Raw genomic sequence first — 21,251 nt, forward strand, 5'->3', positions numbered from 1 at the left:
AACAAATTAGAAAAAAATACTCAGCAGGCTGTTCCAACAACTTGAAGACAGGGAAAGATTTGCAAAATGATAAGGGACCACAGCTGATCTCACAACAAATTTGGAGGCATGAGTATTGCAACATGTAGATGAAGATTCTTAGAACAAGTATGGGAAGAACTGATGCTGCTGAAGGCATTAACCACTCTCATGCATGGTCAATTTTACAAGAGCAGAAACCTTATCCATATCACTTAGGTTAATGGGCATCCCGAATGTCGTTCATCTTCTGCCAACTCATTTCTGCTTTCAAATTGCTTGTATCACTTGTAAACAGTCTTCAGAGTTATGTCTTATATACACGAATTTCATATTTCTTGAGTTTCTTTGGCACTTTTTTGCAACATGAAACAGAATGTAATGTTCATGCCATGTATGAAATCCATTATGCACACCAGACATGTTACACACAGCCTCACTCTAGTATCTCTGGAAACTAACTGACAATTAAGAACATGTTCCAACTTGAAGCTGGCTGTCTCAAAGAATCAGGCAATTGGACAAATTGTATCAAATTGTTGTAGTGTCAGCAGCTGCTGCTAAAAAATTCATTCGTTGTATTTGTTGATCACGCCTTGTATAAGTGACCAAATCCGAATGTAACCAGATGTGGTTACACTAGGATGCATGAGAATGAGTAATAATGACATTTAGCATCTCCTGTTGATTTGCAACTGAAAACTTTCCCTCCAGTTTAAAGACAGTGAAACTCAAGCCACTGATCACACAGGGGTATGAAAGAAGAAATGACCAATTGTAGAACTATTGATTTGCTATCTGGCTTTTCAAAAACACTTGACTAAACCTTTCATAAGATGATGATAGATTTTCTACAAATACACAACATATTATCTACATCCAAATATGGTTTGTGGAAAGGCCAGTCAACAGAAAAAGCAATATTTGAATTTCTGAGTAAAGTGGTCTCAAATCTTGAGCGTAGAGAAAAAGTAAATGGCATATGACTAAGATCTTTGACATCATAGACCACATCCTATTGCTGCAGAAACTTGATAGTATGGGTATCAGGGACACACCCAATAACTGGGTTGGATCATATCTTACTGGCCACAGACAAGTAGTAGAAATATAATTTCAAGAAGATATAAATCAACCAGACACTATTCTGATTACAAATAAGTAAAATATGTAAAGTATGGAAACTGGTTCAACAAAACAGACCAATAATAAATAAAAGTAAAACAGTGGCATCAAATTTTCATAATGTCAAGAGAAACAGTGAAGAAGATATAAAAATTCACATATCATACAAAGCTATTGCAAGTGAAGCTAATACAAAACTTCTGGGGATCTGGCTCCAAGATAACCTTAGATGGGATAGTCACACCGATAGCTTATGTAAGAGCCCATGAACCATGTGCTCTGTAATGAGAGTGCTTGAAAACTATTACTGTAAGGACTGTTTAATGATTATTTATTAATTCTGAAAGTATGTGATCATTTTCTGGAGTAACTAAACATCCTGCCTAAGACTCTTCAGGATGTGAAAAAGAATAATGAGAATCATGGCAGCAATACAGAGGAACAAACCCTGTAGACCTCGATTTAAAAATATGGTGATTCTTTATCTTCCATGTATTTACAGCTTTGGAAGTGCAATTTTTATTAAGAAATATGCAGTAACAAATCCTAGCGTCCTCCTCAAAAAAATGAAAATCTACATCATCACAACACATGACAGAAAACTGACTTTCTCATGCTCCAAATAAAAGCCAGTTATGCTGAAAAAGAACATTACACCATGGTAGAATTATTTACAAGAAGTTGCCAGAAGAAACTGAATCGATAAAAACAGAAACACCTCATGTCTACATTTTTTGCAAACTGAGATAATGGCAGATTATGTACCCTTTAGCGACATTGATTGTGATAGAAATACCTCACATCCATCTAATGGTTTGCATGTAATGATATAGTAAGTTTTACTATTTTATCCAAAAACAGCTCATGTCCATTGTCATGAGGCATTTCTACACTTAATGAGTTAAAATATCATTTTCTTCAGTTTCTCATTGGTTTGCTTGGTAGTTTACTTTGTTTTCTAAGATTGTTGTACCTGGTTACTAAACAGCTGACAGTCAATGATGTACTGGGTGTTACAAAAAGGTGTGGCCAAACTTACAGGAAACAATCCTCACACACAAATAAAGAAAAGATGTTATGTGGACATGTGTCCGGAAACGCTTATTTTCCATGTTAGAGCTCATTTTAGTTTCGTCAGTATGTACTGTACATCCTCGATTCACTGCCAGTTGGCCCAATTGAAGGAAGGTAATGTTGACTTCGGTGCTTGTGTTGATATGTGACTCATTGTTCTACAGTACTAGCATCCAGCACATCAGTACATAGCATCAGCAGGTTAGTGTTCATCACGAACGTGTTTTGCAGTCAGTGCAAAGTTTACAAATACGGGGTTGGCAGATGCCCATTTGATGTATGGATTAGCACGGGGCAATAGCCGTGGCACGATACGTTTGTATCGAGACAGATTTCCAGAACGAAGGTGGCCCAACAGGAAGACGTTCAAAGCAATTGATCGGCGTCTTAGGGAGTACGGAACATTCCAGCCTATGACTCACAACTGGGGAAGACCTAGAATGATGAGGACACCTGCAATGGATGAGGCAATTCTTCGTGCAGTTGACGATAACCCTAATGTCAGTGTCGGAGAAGTTGCTGCTGTACAAGGTAACGTTGACCACGTCACTGTATGGAGAGTGCTATGGGGGAACCACTTGTTTCCGTACCATGTACAGCGTGTGCAGGCACTATCAACAGCTGATTGGCCTCCATGGGTACACTTCTGTGAATGGTTCATCCAACAATGTGTCAATCCTCATATCAGTGCAAATGTTCTCTTTACAGATGAGGCTTCATTCCAATGTGATCAAATTGTAAATTTTCACAATCAACATGTGTGGGCTGACGAGAATCTGCACGCAATTGTGGAATCACGTTGTCAACACAGATTTTCTGTGAACGTTTGGGCAGGTATTGTTGGTGATGTCTTGATTGGGCTCCATGTTCTTCCACCTACGCTCAATGGAGCACGTTATCATGATTTCATACGGGATACTCTACCTGTGCTGCTAGAACATGTGCCTTTACAAGTACAACACAACATGTGGTTCATGCACGATGGAGCTCCTGCACATTTCAGTCGAAGTGTTCATACACTTCTCAACAACAGATTCGGTGACCGATGGATTGGTAGAGGCAGACCAATTCCATGGCCTCCACGCTCTCCTGACCTCAACCCTCTAGACTTTCATTTATGGGGGCATTTGAAAGCTCTTGTCTACGCAACCCCGGTACCAAATATAGAGACTCTTCATGCTCGTATTGTGGACAGCTGTGATACAAAATGCCATTCTTCAGGGCTGCATCAACGCATCAGGGATTCCATGCGATGGAGGGTGGATGCATGTATCCTCACTAACGGAGGACATTTTGAACATTTCCTGTAACAAAGTGTTTAAAGTCACACTGGTACGTTCTGTTGCTGTGTGTTTCCATTCCATAATTAATGTGATTTGAAGAGAAGTAATAAAATGAGCTCTAACATGGAAAGTAAGCATTTCCGGACACATGTCCACATGACATATTTTCTTTCTTTGTGTGTGAGGAATGTTTCCAGAAAGTTTGGCTGTACCTTTTTGTAACACCCTGTATATAAATTCTATATGACTATAGTGCAACTAATATTCTACTCAGTTTTCATTGCATTATTGTATTGTTTAGTTGTTACTGCTGCACTGTTAAAGCATTAATAATACAAGTGATGTAGAACCACCAAGAAACAGATGGAAAGGTATTTTCAGCAAATGTAAATGTGTACATTATAAAGGAGGCGAGACTGAAAAACAGAAATTACACAAACTACAAGTGGAAGGACATTTTGCACAAGCTCATGGTTTACAATGTAGCACATATTGTGCACTGTTATAGTGTCAATGCATTAACAAATTGCTCTGAAATTCCATTTGTTGCAATTGATTTGATGTATAAACCCTCATGTCCACACAGAGACCTCTTTGAAATAGTTATACATATTATTCTTTTGGCTCCCACAATAGGTATGTGCAATATTATGGTTCTAGAATAACATACTATGTAGTAGAAAATGTGGGATTTTTCTCAATAACTTTCGATCATTGTTCCTTCTGATAATCACATTTTTGCTTCTCATCAAACATTTGTGGTAGTGGAAATTTTTCTAAACATGTTTCAAATGTTTTCTGAACATCTATAAATTATATGGAACTTTAAATGGAAATACAATGAGCATCCAAACTTACCCCATTATATTGGGTAACATCAGGCAATTTTATTTGTTATTATCTGAATACTTAAAATATTTCCAGTTCATGTTCTTTGATTACATTATTCTTCAGTGTCATCCAAAATATCATGTACTTTTGCTGCATGAATTGAATATTCTTTGTAAAGCTACATTAAGGCATATTACAATTCCATCCAATATTACCCCATCTTAAGGTATCATCTAAAATCATTAAGTACTTCCAAAGAATGCTGCAGTCTTTTACTTTCAATAAACATTTTTGCTAGTAAATAAGGTTTCTTCTACTTTGCAAGGCAGAAAAATGTTGTACAAACCTCTTGATTTCATGGATGGAATTTAAATGAGTTTTGTTAGGTTGTCACATATTTTTGTATGATAAGTAGGATTCTGTTGTTGGAATTGTCTGAATTTATCTATGGAATGCTTTAGCCTTCTCATTTCAATTGATTCCTCTATTTCTTTGAAAGGAATCAGATTACAGCTGAAACAGGAAGAAAAAACATTACATTAGTATTTAATTAAATTCCCATACACATTAAAGGTTACCTTAATTTTTTAGAATTCTAGTATGGAAAACCTGACTATACAGTATTAATGTTCCACAAAAATATTTACTTAATAGTACATTATGAACCAGGTTTCAACTTTCTAGGCCATCGTCTGATAACTTAATAGTAAACAGGTAGTCCACACAACTTCAGTGAGAGTTCATAGCTATATGAAGATATGTGAAATTTTGTGACTATATTGATAAAAATGTAGTGCCAAAAAGACTAAATAAATAAATCTTATATTACAGTATATTCAAAGATTAAAAGTAGGGAATGTATAAGCCAAATATTTTGTACAAGTGAGTAATGGCACAGATCACAATGTTATATGGACAAACTGTGAATGTGATGAAAAAGTTGAAAAGGGAGAGGAGGGGGTGGGGCAGAAGAGAGAAAAGAGTTTATCGGATGTGGATGTGAAAAAGTTATAACATGCATATTAGCAAACGGTGAGAGCAATAATAACTGGATGCTACTTTAGTAAGGGTCTGTAATAGAACTGTGTTTGGCCATTAAGAAGCAGGTAAGGATTTCAAGTAATCTTAGTTTTCTGCCTTTACTTCCTCTATGGAGAATGTCGCATTTAATATCATATGAATGACATGCATTTAGAGCATGCTCAACATCTTTCTTTTTCAGTCTCCCACTCCTTTCCTCTAATAGTTATAAGCCTACCTGACTGAGCTATATATAATTTTACACATGGATTGCAGGAAATCCTTTAAATTCCACTCAGGTCTAAAGTTGGAGACTTAGCTTTACTGTTGAACAGAATGTGGACAACAACATTCCTAGCATAAATAGCAGGAGTAGGAAGCTGAAAAGCTGTTCATAATGAAGTATTAAATGAATATTACTGTGGAACATTAATGACGTTTATTCAAGTTGTTAGTATACCTGTGTTCTAACAAGAACCGATGGAGTATTCCATAAATATCATGAGAAGTCTAATATTTTAATTTCACTTCATTTAGATTTTTATCAGACAGCTTTCCAGGTAATATGTAGACTATGATTTATGTGGAAAGTTGGAAGACAAACAAAATGATCTACAAAACCTGTAAACTGTTCAGGGCTTTTAAAAATTATGCATAAAGTTAAGGTTACAAATGACACATTTTGTATTTGAAACTTACTAATTAGATGGGTGGATAGACAAACACAACTGAAAGCACAGTTTCAGTTATAGATCACCCAGCTGCTTTCCTATAAGTTATCTGAATATTATGTATGTCAGAACAAACTCATGTTTCCATAAGATAATGTTTATCAATGGAAATTTTGTGTGAGTGGCTACTAAAATCTCACTTATTAGACACTTTAATACCTACAATAATATGAAAGGTTAGATGCTACTCATCACATGGAGGTATTGTGTGGCAGACAGGCACAATGAAACAGACTGCTAGTCATTATTCAGCTGTCAGGCTAACAGACTAAGTCCTTCAGTCCTTCATCATCCCCCCCCCCACACCCCCCCCCCCCACACACACACACATACAGCTAGTCATCTCCAGTAATTGAGGGCTGACTGCAGGTGTGTCTGAGGTGACCAATGCCTCCCAATGCTGCACCTAGCAGCCCACTATTTTGTCCTCACCATGTTCTTGCACACTCCCACAGACAGCACTACTATCTTCTCCCACCTTCCTCCTCATCCCACACCTCGTCTGCATCTTCACTACCCACCACAGCCAAGACTGCTGCTCACTTCAATTGCACTGACAGTGTCTATGCCTCACGAAGGAACTAGTGTGAGTGTTGAATAATATCTAGCCATCTATTTCAGTGTGTCCGTCTACCACTCAGTGCCTTCTTTATGTGGTGGGTAGCATCTGCCCTATCATTGTTATGCCATCCTGGGTTTTGCATTGCTAGTTCATATTTTAATATCTAATTTGCATGATATACTATTTTTTCTGTCTAGTTCAAATAGTCTTGACTTGGGAACTATCAGATGAGTTCTCTCTGCCTTACAGTACTTCATGCTCAAATCTATTTTCTCTTTTCTCACAAAGTTGTACAGAAGTCTGAAGTGGTTCAAATCAGAAAGCTTTCGATTGTTCATCAAAAGACCCACATTATTTTACTGTTATTGCATTTATCTTGTTTCTGTCTCCTTGTAGTGTATTAATATGTTTATCCACAGTAAAATTATTTCAAATTTCAGGTCATTTAATACTGTTCAATGTGGATTGTCCTTGCAGAAGATAGAAGAGTTTAACTTTCAGAATTACACATTCCGAGAAAGTCACTGATTACTGATTTTGTTCGATCTGATTAATTTGTTTGTTTATCCTGTGGTAATTTACATTACATGGACATTGTCTTTGACATTTACAGATCACAGAAACAAGCCTCTGTGAGTACAACAGTAAACACAATGGCAATGACTTAAATCATGGGTTGTTATACCGAGTACCATTGGAAACTATCCAGTCATTGAATAACTGAAGACTGACAGATAGTATGGCATTGCACAGTAGGAATGTGTAAGTATTACAAACTTCTTTGTGGCTTATTACTGGAACAGGTAACATAAGGACTATTATTGGTCACTATGGAGGTAGAAGTAACAGTAACTAAAATAAAAATAAGTAAGAGAATAAATTAGGAGACAGCATGTACAAATTAAAGAGAATAGTAATGGTATAAAAATGAAAGTGTTGGAGAATTATGTATGAAACCTAACATTCACACAGAATTATGGTAACAGAAGAAAATGCGATACTAGAGAGCTATTTCACAGTTTCAGTACAATGATTTTCATGAGAGATACGTATCAAATAATACATTGTTATACACGAAGCACTGAAGAAAATGAACAATTGTATCTCCGTTCTATGTTTAATAAGAATTTTATGACTCTATAGTAGTGAATTTTTACACAGTAAGCTAATTTTATTCCTGTTAATACACTGTCTGACAGAAAAAAGTGAACCCTGCAGAAGGGGAGGAGGAAACAAAATGAAACTTCTTGGGTTGTATGGATACTTGATGTTATTTCAGCAGTTACAAGGTCAAATCATATTAACAAAGAAGTTGGCAGTATGAGCCAACTCATCAGTATGACGTGGCACCTCCCATGGCTTGCATGCATGCACTGGATCATCTGGGAAGGGTGTCATAAAGACTTTGTAATCTCTTCCGAAACAAGCTGGCCCACAATTATTGTAATTGGTCCTCAACAGCCTGGGTAATGGCACTAAGGTGGAATCGATTTCCTAGGCAGTTGCACACATGTTCTATTGGGGGCAGACTGGAGAACTTGCTGGTGATGGGAATAAATCATCATCATGCAGACAGTTCATAGAGAGATGTGCCATGTGTGGACAAGCATTGTCCTGTTGAAATACAGCACCAAAGTACACAGTCGCATGAAAAGTAACAATGAGGACACATGATGTCCATGACATACCATTTTGTCAACAGAGATCCCTAGGGCAGTGCCAGCTGTGGACTAAAACCTGATGGATCCCATACCATTATTCCTGGAGTAACACCACTGTACCTCTCTTAAACATTGGTAGAATGGAGCCTCTTCCTAGGTTATCTCTGAGTCACTGACAATGGTCATCCACAATAGTGCAAAGCTGTGATTCATCATTGATCACAATATGACATCATACATCCACAGGTCTGTGCTTTCCACCTGCAGCACCACTCCAAATTCAACCACACGTGATGTGGTATTAAAGGAAGTCTATCCATGGGACGGTAATTCCCCAGACTGACTGCTGCCAGTCTTTGACCAATGGTGTGAGATAACATGGAATTTTTCAAGAACTCCACTACTTCTTATCAGGTGACAAGACGAGAAGTGAAAGGGTAACAATGTGCTCAGTGCAGAGTATGGTGATCCTCCACCGTGGTCAGAGGTGGTCGACTACTACCTTGACAGTGAGAATGCCTGTCTTCATGAAACCGTGGAGTCCAACCCTGGGCCACTGTCACATCTGAATACCCAAAAAATCTGGATATTGTCTGATTCGTCTAACCGGCTGAATGGAAACCCACACTGAGACCCCCTTTTAAAATCTGTCATTTGCTGATAACACTGTCTCACACACATATTTTGCATCTCCATATCCTTCAGAGTGATCTCTCAACACTGACATTATTCACACCATTCCTATTTCCTACCAGACCTCATAGGCACACTAAACATGAACAATGCTAATGCACTCTGTTGGCTGTTCTAGCTGTCAGAAACTCGCAGCTTGAAACACTTACAGACCTGCAGATGATCTGTATGTGAACATTGGGTTCTGACCATGTCTTCTGGCTGCTTCACTTTTTTTGCCATACAGTACATGTACAGGTACTTAACTTCAAATGTATTAATATGTGAGAATATGAAGCAACACATATTTTTACAAAGGTTTGTTTCCTTTGAAACAGCTTTACTTTTGTATATGATGATTATGTGAACATTTTATAAAAGTTTACTTAATTTATCCCCCCATGAACCATGGACCTTGTCGTTGGTGTGGAGGCTTGCGTGCCTCAGGGATACAGATGGCCGTGCTGTAGGTGCAACCACAACAGAGGGGTATCTGTTGAGAGGCCAGACAAACGTGTGGTTCCTGAAGAGGGGCAGCAGAATTTTCAGTAGTTGCAGGGGCAACAGTCTGGATGATTGACTGATCTGGCCTTGTAACAATAACCAAAACGGCCTTGCTGTGCTGATACTGCGAACGGCTGAAAGCAGGGTAAATTAGGGCCGTAATTTTTCCCAAGGGCATGCAGCTTTACTGTATGGTTAAACGATGATCGCGTCCTCTTGGGTAAAATATTCTGGAGGTAAAATAGTCCCCCATTTGGATCTCTGGGCGGGGACTATTCAGGGGGACGTCGTTATCAGGAGAAAGAAAACTGGTATTCTACGGATCGGAGCGTGGAATGTCAGATCCCTTAATCGAGCAGGTAGGTTAGAAAATTTAAAAAGGGAAATGGATAGGTTAAAGTTAGATACAGTAGGAATTAGTGAAGTGCGGTGGCAGGAGGAACAAGACTTTTGGTCAGGTGAATACAGGGTTATAAATACAAAATCAAATAGGGGTAATGCAGGAGTAGGTTTATAATGAATAAAAAAATTGGAGTGCGGGTTAGCTACTACAAACAGCATAGTGAACGCATTATTGTGGCCAAGATAGACATGAAGCCCACGCCTACTACAGTAGTACAAGTTTATATGCCAACTAGCTCTGCAGATGATGAAGAAATTGAAGAAATGTATGATGAAATAAAAGAAATTATTCAGATAGTGAAGGGAGACGAAAATTTAATAGTCATGGATGACTGGAATTCAGTAGTAGGAAAAGGGAGAGAAGGAAACGTAGTAGGTGAATATGGATTGGGGCTAAGAAATGAAATAGGAAGCCGCCTGGTAGAATTTTGCACAGAGTACAACTTAATCATAGCTAAAACTTGGTTCAAGAATCATAAAAGAAGGTTGTATACATGGAAGAAGCCTAGAGATACTTACAGGTTTCAGATAGATTATATAATGGTAAGACAGAGATTTAGGAACCAGGTTTTAAATTGTAAGACATTTCCAGGGGCAGATGTGGACTCTGACCACAATCTATTGGTTATGAACTGTAGATTAAAACTGAAGAAACAGCAAAAAGGTGGGAATTTAAGGAGATGGGACCTGGATAAACTGACCAAACCAGAGGTTGTAAAGAGTTTCAGGGAGAGCATAAGGGAACAATTGACAGAAATGGGGGAAAGAAATACAGTAGAAGAAGAATGGGTAGCTCTGAGGGATGAAGTAGTGAAGGCAGCAGAGGAACAAGTAGGTAAAAAGATGAGGGCTAGTAGAAATCCTTGGGTAACAGAAGAAATATTGAATTTAATTGATGAAAGGAGAAAATATAAAAATGCAGTAAATGAAGCAGGCAAAAAGGAATACAAACGTCTCAAAAATGAGATCGACAGGAAGTGCAAAATGGCTAAGCAGGGATGGCTAGAGGACAAATGTAAAGATATAGAGGCTTATCTCACCAGGGGTAAGATAGATACTGCCTACAGGAAAATCAAAGAGACCTTTGGAGAAAAGTGAACCACTCGTATGAATATCAAGAGCTCAAATGGAAACCCAGTTCTAAGCAAAGAAAGGAAAGCAGAAAGGTGGAAGGAGTATATAGAGGGTTTATACAAGGGCGACGTACTTGAGGACAATATTATGGAAATGGAAGAGGATGTAGATGAAGATGAAATGGGAGATACGATACTGCGTGAAGAGTTTGACAGAGCACTGAAAGACCTGAGTCGAAACAAGTCCCCAGGAGTAGACAAAGTTCCATTAGAACTACTGACGGCCTTGGGAGAGCCAGTCCTGACAAAACTCTACCATCTGGTGAGCAAGATGTATGAGACAGGCGAAATTCCCTCAGACTTCAAGAAGAATATAATAATTCCAATCCCAAAGAAAGCAGGTGCTGACAGATGTGAAAATCACCGAACAATCAGTTTAATAAGTCACAGATGCAAAATACTAACACGAATTTTTTACAGACGAATGGAAAAACTGGTAGAAGCTGACCTCGGGGAACATCAGTTTGGATTCTGTAGAAATATTGAACACATGAGGCAATACTGACACTACAACTTATCTTAGAAGATGGATTAAGGAAAGGCAAACATACGTTTATAGCATTTGTAGGCTTAGAGAAAGCTTTTGACAATGTTGACTGGAATACTCTCTTTCAAATTCGGAAGGTGGCAGAGGTAAAATACAGGGAGCGAAAGGCTATTTACAAATTGCACAGAAACCAGATGGCAGTTATAAGAGTCGAGGGACATGAAAGGGAAGCAGGGGTTGGGAAGGGAGTGAGACAGGGTTGTAGCCTCTCCCCAATGTTATTCAATCTGTATATTGAGCAAGCAGTGAAGGAAACAAAAGAAAAATTCAGAGTAGGTATTAAAATCCATGGAGAAGAAATAAAAACTTTGAGGTTCGCCGATGACATTGCAATTCTGTCAGAGACAGCAAAGGACTTGGAAGACAGTTGAATGGAATGGATAGTGTCTTGAAAGGAGGATATAAGATGAACATCAACAAAAGCAAAACGAGGATAATGGAATGGAGTCGAATTAAGTCGGGTGATGCTGAGGGAATTAGATTAGAAAATGGGACACTTAAAGTAGTAAAGGAGTTTTACTATTTGGGGAGCAAAATAACTGATGATGGTCGAAGTAGAGAGGACATAAAATGTAGAATGGCAATGGCAAGGCAAGCGTTTCTGAAGAAGAGAAATTTGTTAACATTGAGTATAGATTTAAGTGTCAGGAAGTCATTTCTGAAAGTATTTGTATGGAGTGTAGCCATGTATGGAAGTGAAACATGGACGATAAATAGTTTGGACAAGAAGAGAATAGAAGCTTTCAAAATGTGGTGCTACAGAAGAATGCTGAAGATTAGATGGGTAGATCGTATAACTAATGAGGAGGTACTGAATAGGTTTGGGGCAAAGAGAAGTTTGTGGCACAACTTGCCTAGAAGAAGGGATTGGTTGGTAGGACGTGTTCTGAGGCATCAAGGGATCACCAATTTAGTATTGGAGGGCAGCGTGGAGGGTAAAAATCGTAGAGGGAGACCAAGAGATAAATACACTAAGCAGATTCAGAAGGATATAGGTTGCAGTAGGTACTGGGAGATTAAGAAGCTTGCACAGGATAGAGTAGCATGGAGAGCTGCATCAAACCAGTCTCAGGACTGAAGACCACAACAACATCAACAACAACAACAACAATATTAAAGTTACACTTTTAGGAGCAAACACACAATTTATTTTCAGGACAGATTATATACTATACATACAACATAATCAAACTTGTTATTAACAGTACTTTATACTGAATGTACTTATAAAACATTTGTGTGGAATATAATTTTGTGTGGTGTGATGTAATCAAAATGGATACACATGTTGAAGCCTTTGATACTAATAGGTACGGTATCTATAATTTCATTGATAAGTAGAAAAGTTCATATAAAACCATGGGTACCAAAAATCATTATTTAACACATAGCTATTGATATTATATGTAATTAGAATGACTTCTGAAAATCTGTCAATTTATTTTACTAAGTTTTGCTAAGTAATGTATCAGTTGATCAAAATAATATTTTTGACAATAATGTAAGTCATCTAACACTCTTAGCCTCAAATTTTATCTTTGTGGTTCTTCTTGTGGGCAATTGGCAGTAAGTTGTAGTGCACTGCAATAATATCATGCTCTACAATGCTTCAGAAAGGTGACTTTTTAGGTGGAATTTGTGACTCAAGGGGGATGGAAGTTAAATGTTGTAATCCTGATAACTGAAAAGTTGAAAATACAGAAGTTAAAATTTCATTTGATATCTAGTGATTAATTCAGACATTCACTACACTGGATTCATATATATACTCTTGACAGAATCGAGACCTGTGGACTATAGTCATACCACTCAAAAGTAGACAACGAGGCTAACTGCATGTCAATCAGCTCAGTAAAAAGTTATACTTTAGTAATATGAATATACACTTCAATGCCATTTTCTTCAGAACAATGATAGATGTCCATCCAGACAACAAGTCACTGTGTACAAATTATTGAAGTAGCACATTACAGTAGTGAGCTACCACCAGTGGTGAATATAGATGTGGATGTCACTGAGTGAGTTTCGTTCACTACACAGCTATGGGATGAACATGCCATTTTTGTTCCAGAAATGAATTACTTGTTCTTCTATTATTTTTTTCAAAGTGAAGAAATCATAACAGTTGTAGAACAACTAATATTTTGTTGTTTGCAACCAGTTCCAGGAGAATATAATTCCATTTTCTAGCATACACAGTAACAATGGAAACTGTTATAAAAAGCACTAATTCACAAATGAAAATTGAACAGTAAACTGGTGACTAGATAATACTCTCATAAAGCATTGCTTAACTGAGGCTGTCTTCTACCGTATGCATCTGTGGAACAAAAACTGTGTGTCCCACTTCATAAAATAGGGAACCTAAGGTGTTACCAAAACATAATCAATTATAAAACCTCTATCTACAGAAACATGAAGCAGCTAACAAATAATAATATATTAAAAAGAGGGGGCAGAATACAATATGTGAAAGACACTTTCATAAGAAAGTGACAGCAACCACCAGCTTGGTCATCTGGCTGTACTTACAAGGAGTGGTTAACAAGTGAAGGGAGAGACCAGCAAGAGCATGCACCACACATGATGAAACCACAGTTTTCTGTCGAGCTATGATAGGTGGAAGGTTGTCATATGAATGGGAAAATCAAATTAAAGGAGTATGGATACTCTAAACACTGGGGAGGAAGTGAATGTGCACATCAAGATAGAGGGCATGAACATGTGCTACCAACACATGATGCAATTTAAGAGAAAAAAATTAAACCAATTGACAAAATTATAGTTAAAAGAGGAAGTGACCAAACAGAAAAACTTCACTTGAATGTTAATCTGAAGTATGTCACAGCTAGCTAAACTATTTCTATAGTACAAATCTATACATTTGTTAGTAGTTTCAAATGGTGTGAGTGAAGGCCATTTAGAATTTCTGCTTCTTCAGCTACATTGCCAGATTACTGTTAACCTGTTGTAATTCATCCTGATCAATTATCAATCAAATTCATGGTTAAAGTTGACTTGGAATTGGCAGTATCTTCATGTTCGTTAAATCTAGTAAGAAAGTTCCTTCCTGTTTGACCAATGTATTAGCTAATACACAACTGTCCTACATTACAATAAGTACAATATATACTATAATAGATACTTCCTCTACACCTTTCAGTTTATTAATCTAGTGCCTACAGTTCTCGGTAGAAAATGTCCTGGAACAACGTTAGCTGTCAACAGTTTTTCTTCCAATCTTCTCATATACCTAACCATTATATGGGATCCTAGAGAAATCAGTGTTGCTCTTTTGGTCACATGGAGGGAGAATGATGTGATTCTGTGTTTTGGCCACTCCTCCCAGTCCAGGGCAATGAAAGAGCAGCATTAGGTTCTGTGGAACCCCAAATCATGGTCATGTATCTTAGACAAATGAAAGAAAACTCTTGACAGCTAATTTTGGTTAGAACAGCTCAGTGTTGGCTGGACCATCAATGAGAGTGCACCACAAGTTCCTGCTGCTAATAAGGTGAGTACAACATTCATTGTTTACATATTTTTATGAGCATCAAATAGGAGCTACTTCAGTAATGGATAGGAACTGTGATTGCTGTTTACAGATGTGAGCTGAGCTATTGACCCTTCTCTTACAGCTTCAAGCTGTGTTGGCTTCCATCACACAACTTGAGGCTGCTGTCAAGGGGCATCATGGTGGGGGGTCGGACGCAGGTATGCTAGGGACATCGAGCACATCCCATGTGTCTCTCGATTGGTCCACTGCTGTGGCCACCCTGGGTACTGCCTGCACTGAGGTTGATCCCTCACCCGTGGTTTAGTGGGAGATCATTCCAAAGTCTGGAAGGCAGTGAAAGGCTTTCTGAGGCGCCAATCATAGGGCCTCCCCGGTTTATTTGACGAACAGGTTTTGGGCGTTATGCGCGACTGACAAAATCTCTGAGCTGGATGCAGTCATCCACCCTGTTCCAGAGGAAGCTTTTCAGCCTGCAAGGTCTGGGCATTCACAGAGGGTGGGTTTATGGTAGCTGGGAGAACATTAGGTGTGTAATGGGGCCCTTTAGAAATATTGCTGCCAAGGAGGGGAAGGAAGCCAGTGTGCACTCCATGTGAATACCAGGGGGAGTCATTCCAGATGTGGAAAGGGTGCTTCCTGATGTCATGAAGAGTACAGGGTGTAGCTAACTGCAGGTGGTGGTCCATGTTGGTACCAATGATGCGTGTCACTTTGGATTGGAGGAGATTCCCTCTGGTTTTGGGTGGTTAGCAGAAATGGTAAAGACTGCCAGTCTTGAAACATACTCATACTGCCAGTCTTGTTTGATGAGATTAAGGCAGAGCTCACCATCTGTGGCACTGTCGACAGAACTGACTGTGTTCCTTTGGTGCAGAGCTGAGTGGAGGGTCTGAATCAGAGGCTCAGGTGGTTCTGTGAATGTGTCAGCTGCAGATTCCTTGACTTGCGCCATGGGGTGGTGGGTTTCTGGGTTCTGCTTAATAGGTCAGGAGTCCACTATACACAGCAAGCGGCTACACAGGTAGCGGGGGCTGTCTGGAAGGGAATAGGTGATTTTTAGGTTAGAGGGTCTCAGGAAACCACAGAAAGGGTGTCTGTCTAATAGGGTGTAGGTAAAACACAGTGGTGGAAATTGTGCGCGTGTACTTCCATCTCGAATGAGGTGGGTTGTGCAGGCGGAGTGGTGCGAGGCAGGTTCACTTCGTACTCAGTCAGCCACCGTGGCCAGATGAGACAGCAGCCGGCCCAGGAGTAAGTGGGTGGGGCGGTCGACGGCATGGTGGAGGCGTGTGTGGCCCTTAATTGGATCGAGCAGTCCTTAGAAATGCTCGGTCAAACTCACGTGGGAGTGTGAGGTTGTGTGCAATGTCGACGTGTAAGGTACCATCGGATGGCGGGACCTCGGTATCTGTCAAAAGAATGAGCACTCGGTCATCAAACGTCACTATAGAAATGTTGTTCACTTGGTGCAGGGCATGCTGCAGGACAAACTGATAGTAGGTGTGTGTATCTCTGACATTGGAGGTGAGGGCACGAAACCTGCGCAGGGGGAAACGGGGGGTGAGGTTGGGAAGCCAGCGAATGGTGGCAAACAGTCTTCAGCGGAAGAGGTGTGTGGTGAGGTTGATGGGAGCATGTCTTCATTCTCGATCAAGGATGGATCATCTGCAGAGTCCGAATGTGGTGGTGTGAGACCATCAGGGTCAACGAAATCCAGTTTCAGATGATGCAGAGGAACTGTCTGTGTTCGGTCTTTAATCATGATATCAAAAGTCGTGCAAGACCTTGTAGGGGCCAAGATAAGGAGGTTGAAGAGGCTGCCTAACAGCATCATCACGCAGCATGAGGAGGGAGCAGTTGAAGAGTGTGGTGGGAACATGTCTCGGGCGGTGAGTGACTGATGGGCGGGTGCAAACGCATTTGTGGGAAATGCGTGCACATCCGGCTAATAAAATCTGGTGAGGAAGGAAGATCTTTGCTAACTTGGGGAAGAATAAGTTCCCCTGGCAGAACTGGATTCTCACCGATAACACATTCGGATATAGTCCCCCGTGGGTCAGGTTTATAGGTCGAGAGTAGACCAGGTAACACCCATGGGAGAGCTTCCGACCAGAGACAATCATGGCATCGAAGGGATGTCTTGAGGGTGTGGTGCCATCTCTCCACCAGTGTGGGTGATAGGTGGTAGTGTGTATTTTTTTAATACCGCAGATATCGCAGAGGATGGTGAAAAGGGAGGAGTTGAACTGTCGACCCTGATCGGTGGTGATAGTGGTCGGGCAGCCAAAACGAGCGATCCACAGGCCAATGAAAGCCTTGGCTACCATCTCGGCAGTAATGTTAGGGAGTGGGACAGCCTCAACCCAGCGAGACAAACGGTCGATAGTTAATAAGATATATCTATGGCCCTCTGAGGGAGGAAAAGGGTCTGATCAGATCAATATGTACGTGATGGAATCGTCCTGTGGGAATGTCGAACTTGCCCAGAGGCAGGGAGGTGTGGCAGCTGACCTTGCACTGGCAAGTGACGCAGCTGCGTGCCCAGGTTTGACAGTCTCATTTGATATTCTTCCAAACAAAACGTTCTGACACGAGATGTGCGGTGGCTCGAACATCCAGGTGGGCTAGGCTATGCAGGGCGTCAAAAACCTGTTGGCGCAGCCCTGGTGGGAGCAAAGGGAATAGGATGGCGGTCAAAGAATCACACCATACCTCATCGGAAACACCAGGAAATTTAGCCTTTGTGAAAACAAGTGATGTTTGTGGGTCTCGTAGGAAAGCTTGAGAATCTTCGTCAGTAGCTTGGAGGGAGGCCAGATCAGAAAGATCAATGATGTGGGAAACAGCAGTGATCCATGAGAAGAAATCTGCAGTGACGTTATCTGCACCTTTGACATAGTGGACGTCCATTGTAAATTGAGATACCAGGTCAAAGTGGCGGTAACGTCGAGGGGGTGGGTTCTCAGGTGGGTTGCAGAACACTTCTGCCAGTGGTTTGTGATCAGTGAGGACAAAAAACGAACGTCCTTCGACGTTGGGGTGGAAATGTTTGATTGCCTCATAAACAGCAAGCAGCTCCCTATCGAACGCAGAATATTTTCTCTGAGCAGCAGATAGTTTCTTGGAGAAGAAATGAAGAGGAGAAACCGTGTTGCCCTTGCGTTGTTGCAACACTGCTGCCACCGCAATGTTGCTGGCATCCGTAGTGATGAATAACTCGGCTGAGGGGTCAGGATGGGCGAGCATCACAGCGTGAGCTAAAGAAGTCTTCAGAGCCTTGAAGGCCTCTACCATCGGAGTAGTCCAAGAGATGGGTTTGATACTGGAAGCTTGTTTGCCTGGACAGCGGCAGCGGAAGACACATGGCGATGATAGTAACTGATGGTGGCGAGGAAATGGCATAGCAGTTTGTAAGTAGCTGGCGGCGACAGAGACATGATAGCCTGCACACGAAATTTGGGAGGCTGTATTCCGTCAGTGGAGATGGTGTAACCTAGGAAGGAGACTGACACCTGGTGCAACTGAAACTTGTCTTTGTTTACCTCGACACCATTGGAGTTCAAGGTCTGGAGGACCATAGACAGATGATTTTCATGTTCATCCGCTGAGCTACTGAAAACGAGAATGTTATCCAGATAAGCAAAGCAAAACTCGAACTGATGCAAGATAGAGTCAATGAAACATAGCCACGTTTGCACTACATACTTTAGGCCGAACGGCATGAAGTGGTATTGGAATAAACCGAGTGACATGATAATAGCCATCTTAGGAATGTCTTCCGGCACCACGGGAGTCTGGTGGTAGGCGTGTTTACAGTCAACAACACTGAAAATTGTGGTGCCTGATAACATACGAGTGAAGTCATTGATGTTCGGCACTAGGTAATTGTCCATGACAGTCTGAGCATTTTAGCATCTGTAATCACTGCATATTCGAAAAGATCCATCGTGATTGGGGACAAGATGGATTGGTGAAGACCAGTTGCTGTCTGAAGGTAGCAGAACACCTGCCACCAGAAGTTCACTGATCTGTTGCCGGGCCGCACGCACCTTGATAGGGTTGAGACATCGGACCTTATGCCTAATAGGAGGGCTGGCAGTGGTAACTGTCTTGTGTGTCATTCCATCAGTGATGGAAGAAACTGAGAACTGAGTTTGGTTAACGTCCTGGCACAGAGTCTCTGGACGAGTAGGGCGCGACGAGGCTTAGCCGTTAGTGCGAGCGGGGAAAGGTAGCACAAACGTCACATGTTTCTTACGGGAAAGTGGCGTGCACTTGTGTGGAGGGGGTAGGTGTGCGCGCAGCGCCAAGCAAAGGGGAACAGGCGGTGACTGTCTGTTGTTAACCTTGCACTGGACTGGACAACTGGCGTGGGCAAGAGCAGTGCTGGTGTCACAAGTTGGGCCACAATGGCCGCTGGGTGAGAGAGGGGGAATGTTTATAGCAGTACTGTTTGAAACATATGGCACTGGATGATGCGAGCGCGATGGGGGGGGGGGGGGGGGGGGGTTGGAACGTCACATGCAAGTAAAGTTTGTGGACTAACCTGGTGACAGTTCGAGCTAGGCTCACTGGATGTTGGTGCAGTGTCAGAACACTGCATGGTCTCAGGAATCCCAATACATTCTTCATCATGCTAATGGAAGGGCGCGAATCTGTCCTCTTCATGGGTGAACTGCTGCTTGACACCTGTACTGCGGGACAGAAAAAAGGTAGTGACAGCCCTATTACTCTCTGGGGAACATTCACATGGGTATCCATGGGTCCAATAGAGCTTGTGGAAGCCACCATGACAGCCAATGAGTATTGTACACTGGTTGCAGACCATGTACACTCCTTCATGATGACCATGTTTCCTGATGGCAGTGGCATTTTTCTATGAGATAATTCACCTTGTCACAAGGCCAAGAGTGTGATGAACTGGTTCGAGGAATATGATGGTGAGTTCCAGTTGATGTTTTGGGCCCCAACTCATCAGATCTGAACCAACTGAACACATCTGGGAAGTTATTGAAGCATCAGAGCTTATTCCCCCTCCCTGGAATTTACAGGAATTAGGTGACTTGTATGTGCAGATGTGGTGCCATCTCCCTCCAGTGACTACCTAGGCCTCATTGCTTCCATGCCATGATTTGTATTTTTGTGCAATATGTATTCCATAGAACCATTTTTGCATGGAAATGCATGTATGTGGAATAAGGTAAAACATTTAATTCATAATTACATTTGTTTCCAGCAGGACAATAAACAAAGATTAAGAAAACAGATTGAAACTAATAATAAAGTAATGCAATCCGTAAGTTCTAATTCCACTCAAAGAGGTTAAGGTGCTATCTTCATATCTTATCTAAACAATTTTTACAGAGTAAAAGTGGCTATCACCTTGATTTACAGATCACAATTAATCTAATTACAGCAACGAGATATACTGAATCAGGAACGCACAACAATACGTAGTAAATAATCTTAGCTATCTCTGCTACATAATTCTTCTAGAGAATACAAACCTTTTTCAACCAAGAACTCCTCTAGCATACTTTTAAGTAGTATATTATTACCCTGTAGACACTTGATATTGCTTGGAGGCACATTGAGGATTTTTGTGCTTGTGTATTTTACACCTTTTTGCACCAGAGTCAAATTGTTTAGGTCACAGTGTATGTCGCATTTCCTTCTTGTGTTATGATGATGGTATGTTTCATACATTTCATACTGAGGACTGTGAAGCATGAATGTCATGATTGAAAAGAGATATTTTAAAGTAGTGGTTAGCAGTCCTATTTGCTTAAAAAGGTTGCGATGTGTTGTTCTTGGAGGCACTCTACATAAAATTTGGACAACCTTTTTCTGACTTGTCAAGGCTTTTCAAGAGTGGTGAAGTGCCCCAGGAGATTATTCCATAACACATAAGTAAATGGAAGCAGCCAAAGTAAGAGATTTTGAGACATTGATGTCTCAAAGTTTGGTGATTGTCTGGATGGGAAATGTAGCTGAACTACTGTTGTTTGTGCCAATGGTGGACATACTGGCTATTAGGTAAGTGATCACACTGTTCTAGCCAGTGTCCTGTTCCCCCTTCAAGAGATGGTAACATGCTGTTCACTTATAACTGTTTTACTTGATTCTTAATGCACAATAAAATTTAATAAATATTGTGGCAAACCTACATTG

At 40.6% G+C, this 21,251-nt stretch overlaps 1 protein-coding gene across 1 annotated transcript in view; it reads right to left on the bottom strand.

Annotated features, from left to right (window-relative positions):
• The window catches only part of LOC126092254 (uncharacterized), a 353,514-nt gene that overhangs the window by 5,980 nt on the left and 326,283 nt on the right, over positions 1-21,251 (bottom strand). The window contains exon 15 of the mRNA XM_049907766.1: positions 4,678-4,844. Coding sequence (XP_049763723.1) covers positions 4,700-4,844 — 145 coding nt within the window. The 3' untranslated portion in view covers positions 4,678-4,699. The remainder of the gene's footprint in view (positions 1-4,677; positions 4,845-21,251) is intronic.

This window comes from Schistocerca cancellata, chromosome 7 (genome assembly GCF_023864275.1).
Source record: "Schistocerca cancellata isolate TAMUIC-IGC-003103 chromosome 7, iqSchCanc2.1, whole genome shotgun sequence".
NCBI lineage: Eukaryota > Metazoa > Arthropoda > Insecta > Orthoptera > Acrididae > Schistocerca > Schistocerca cancellata.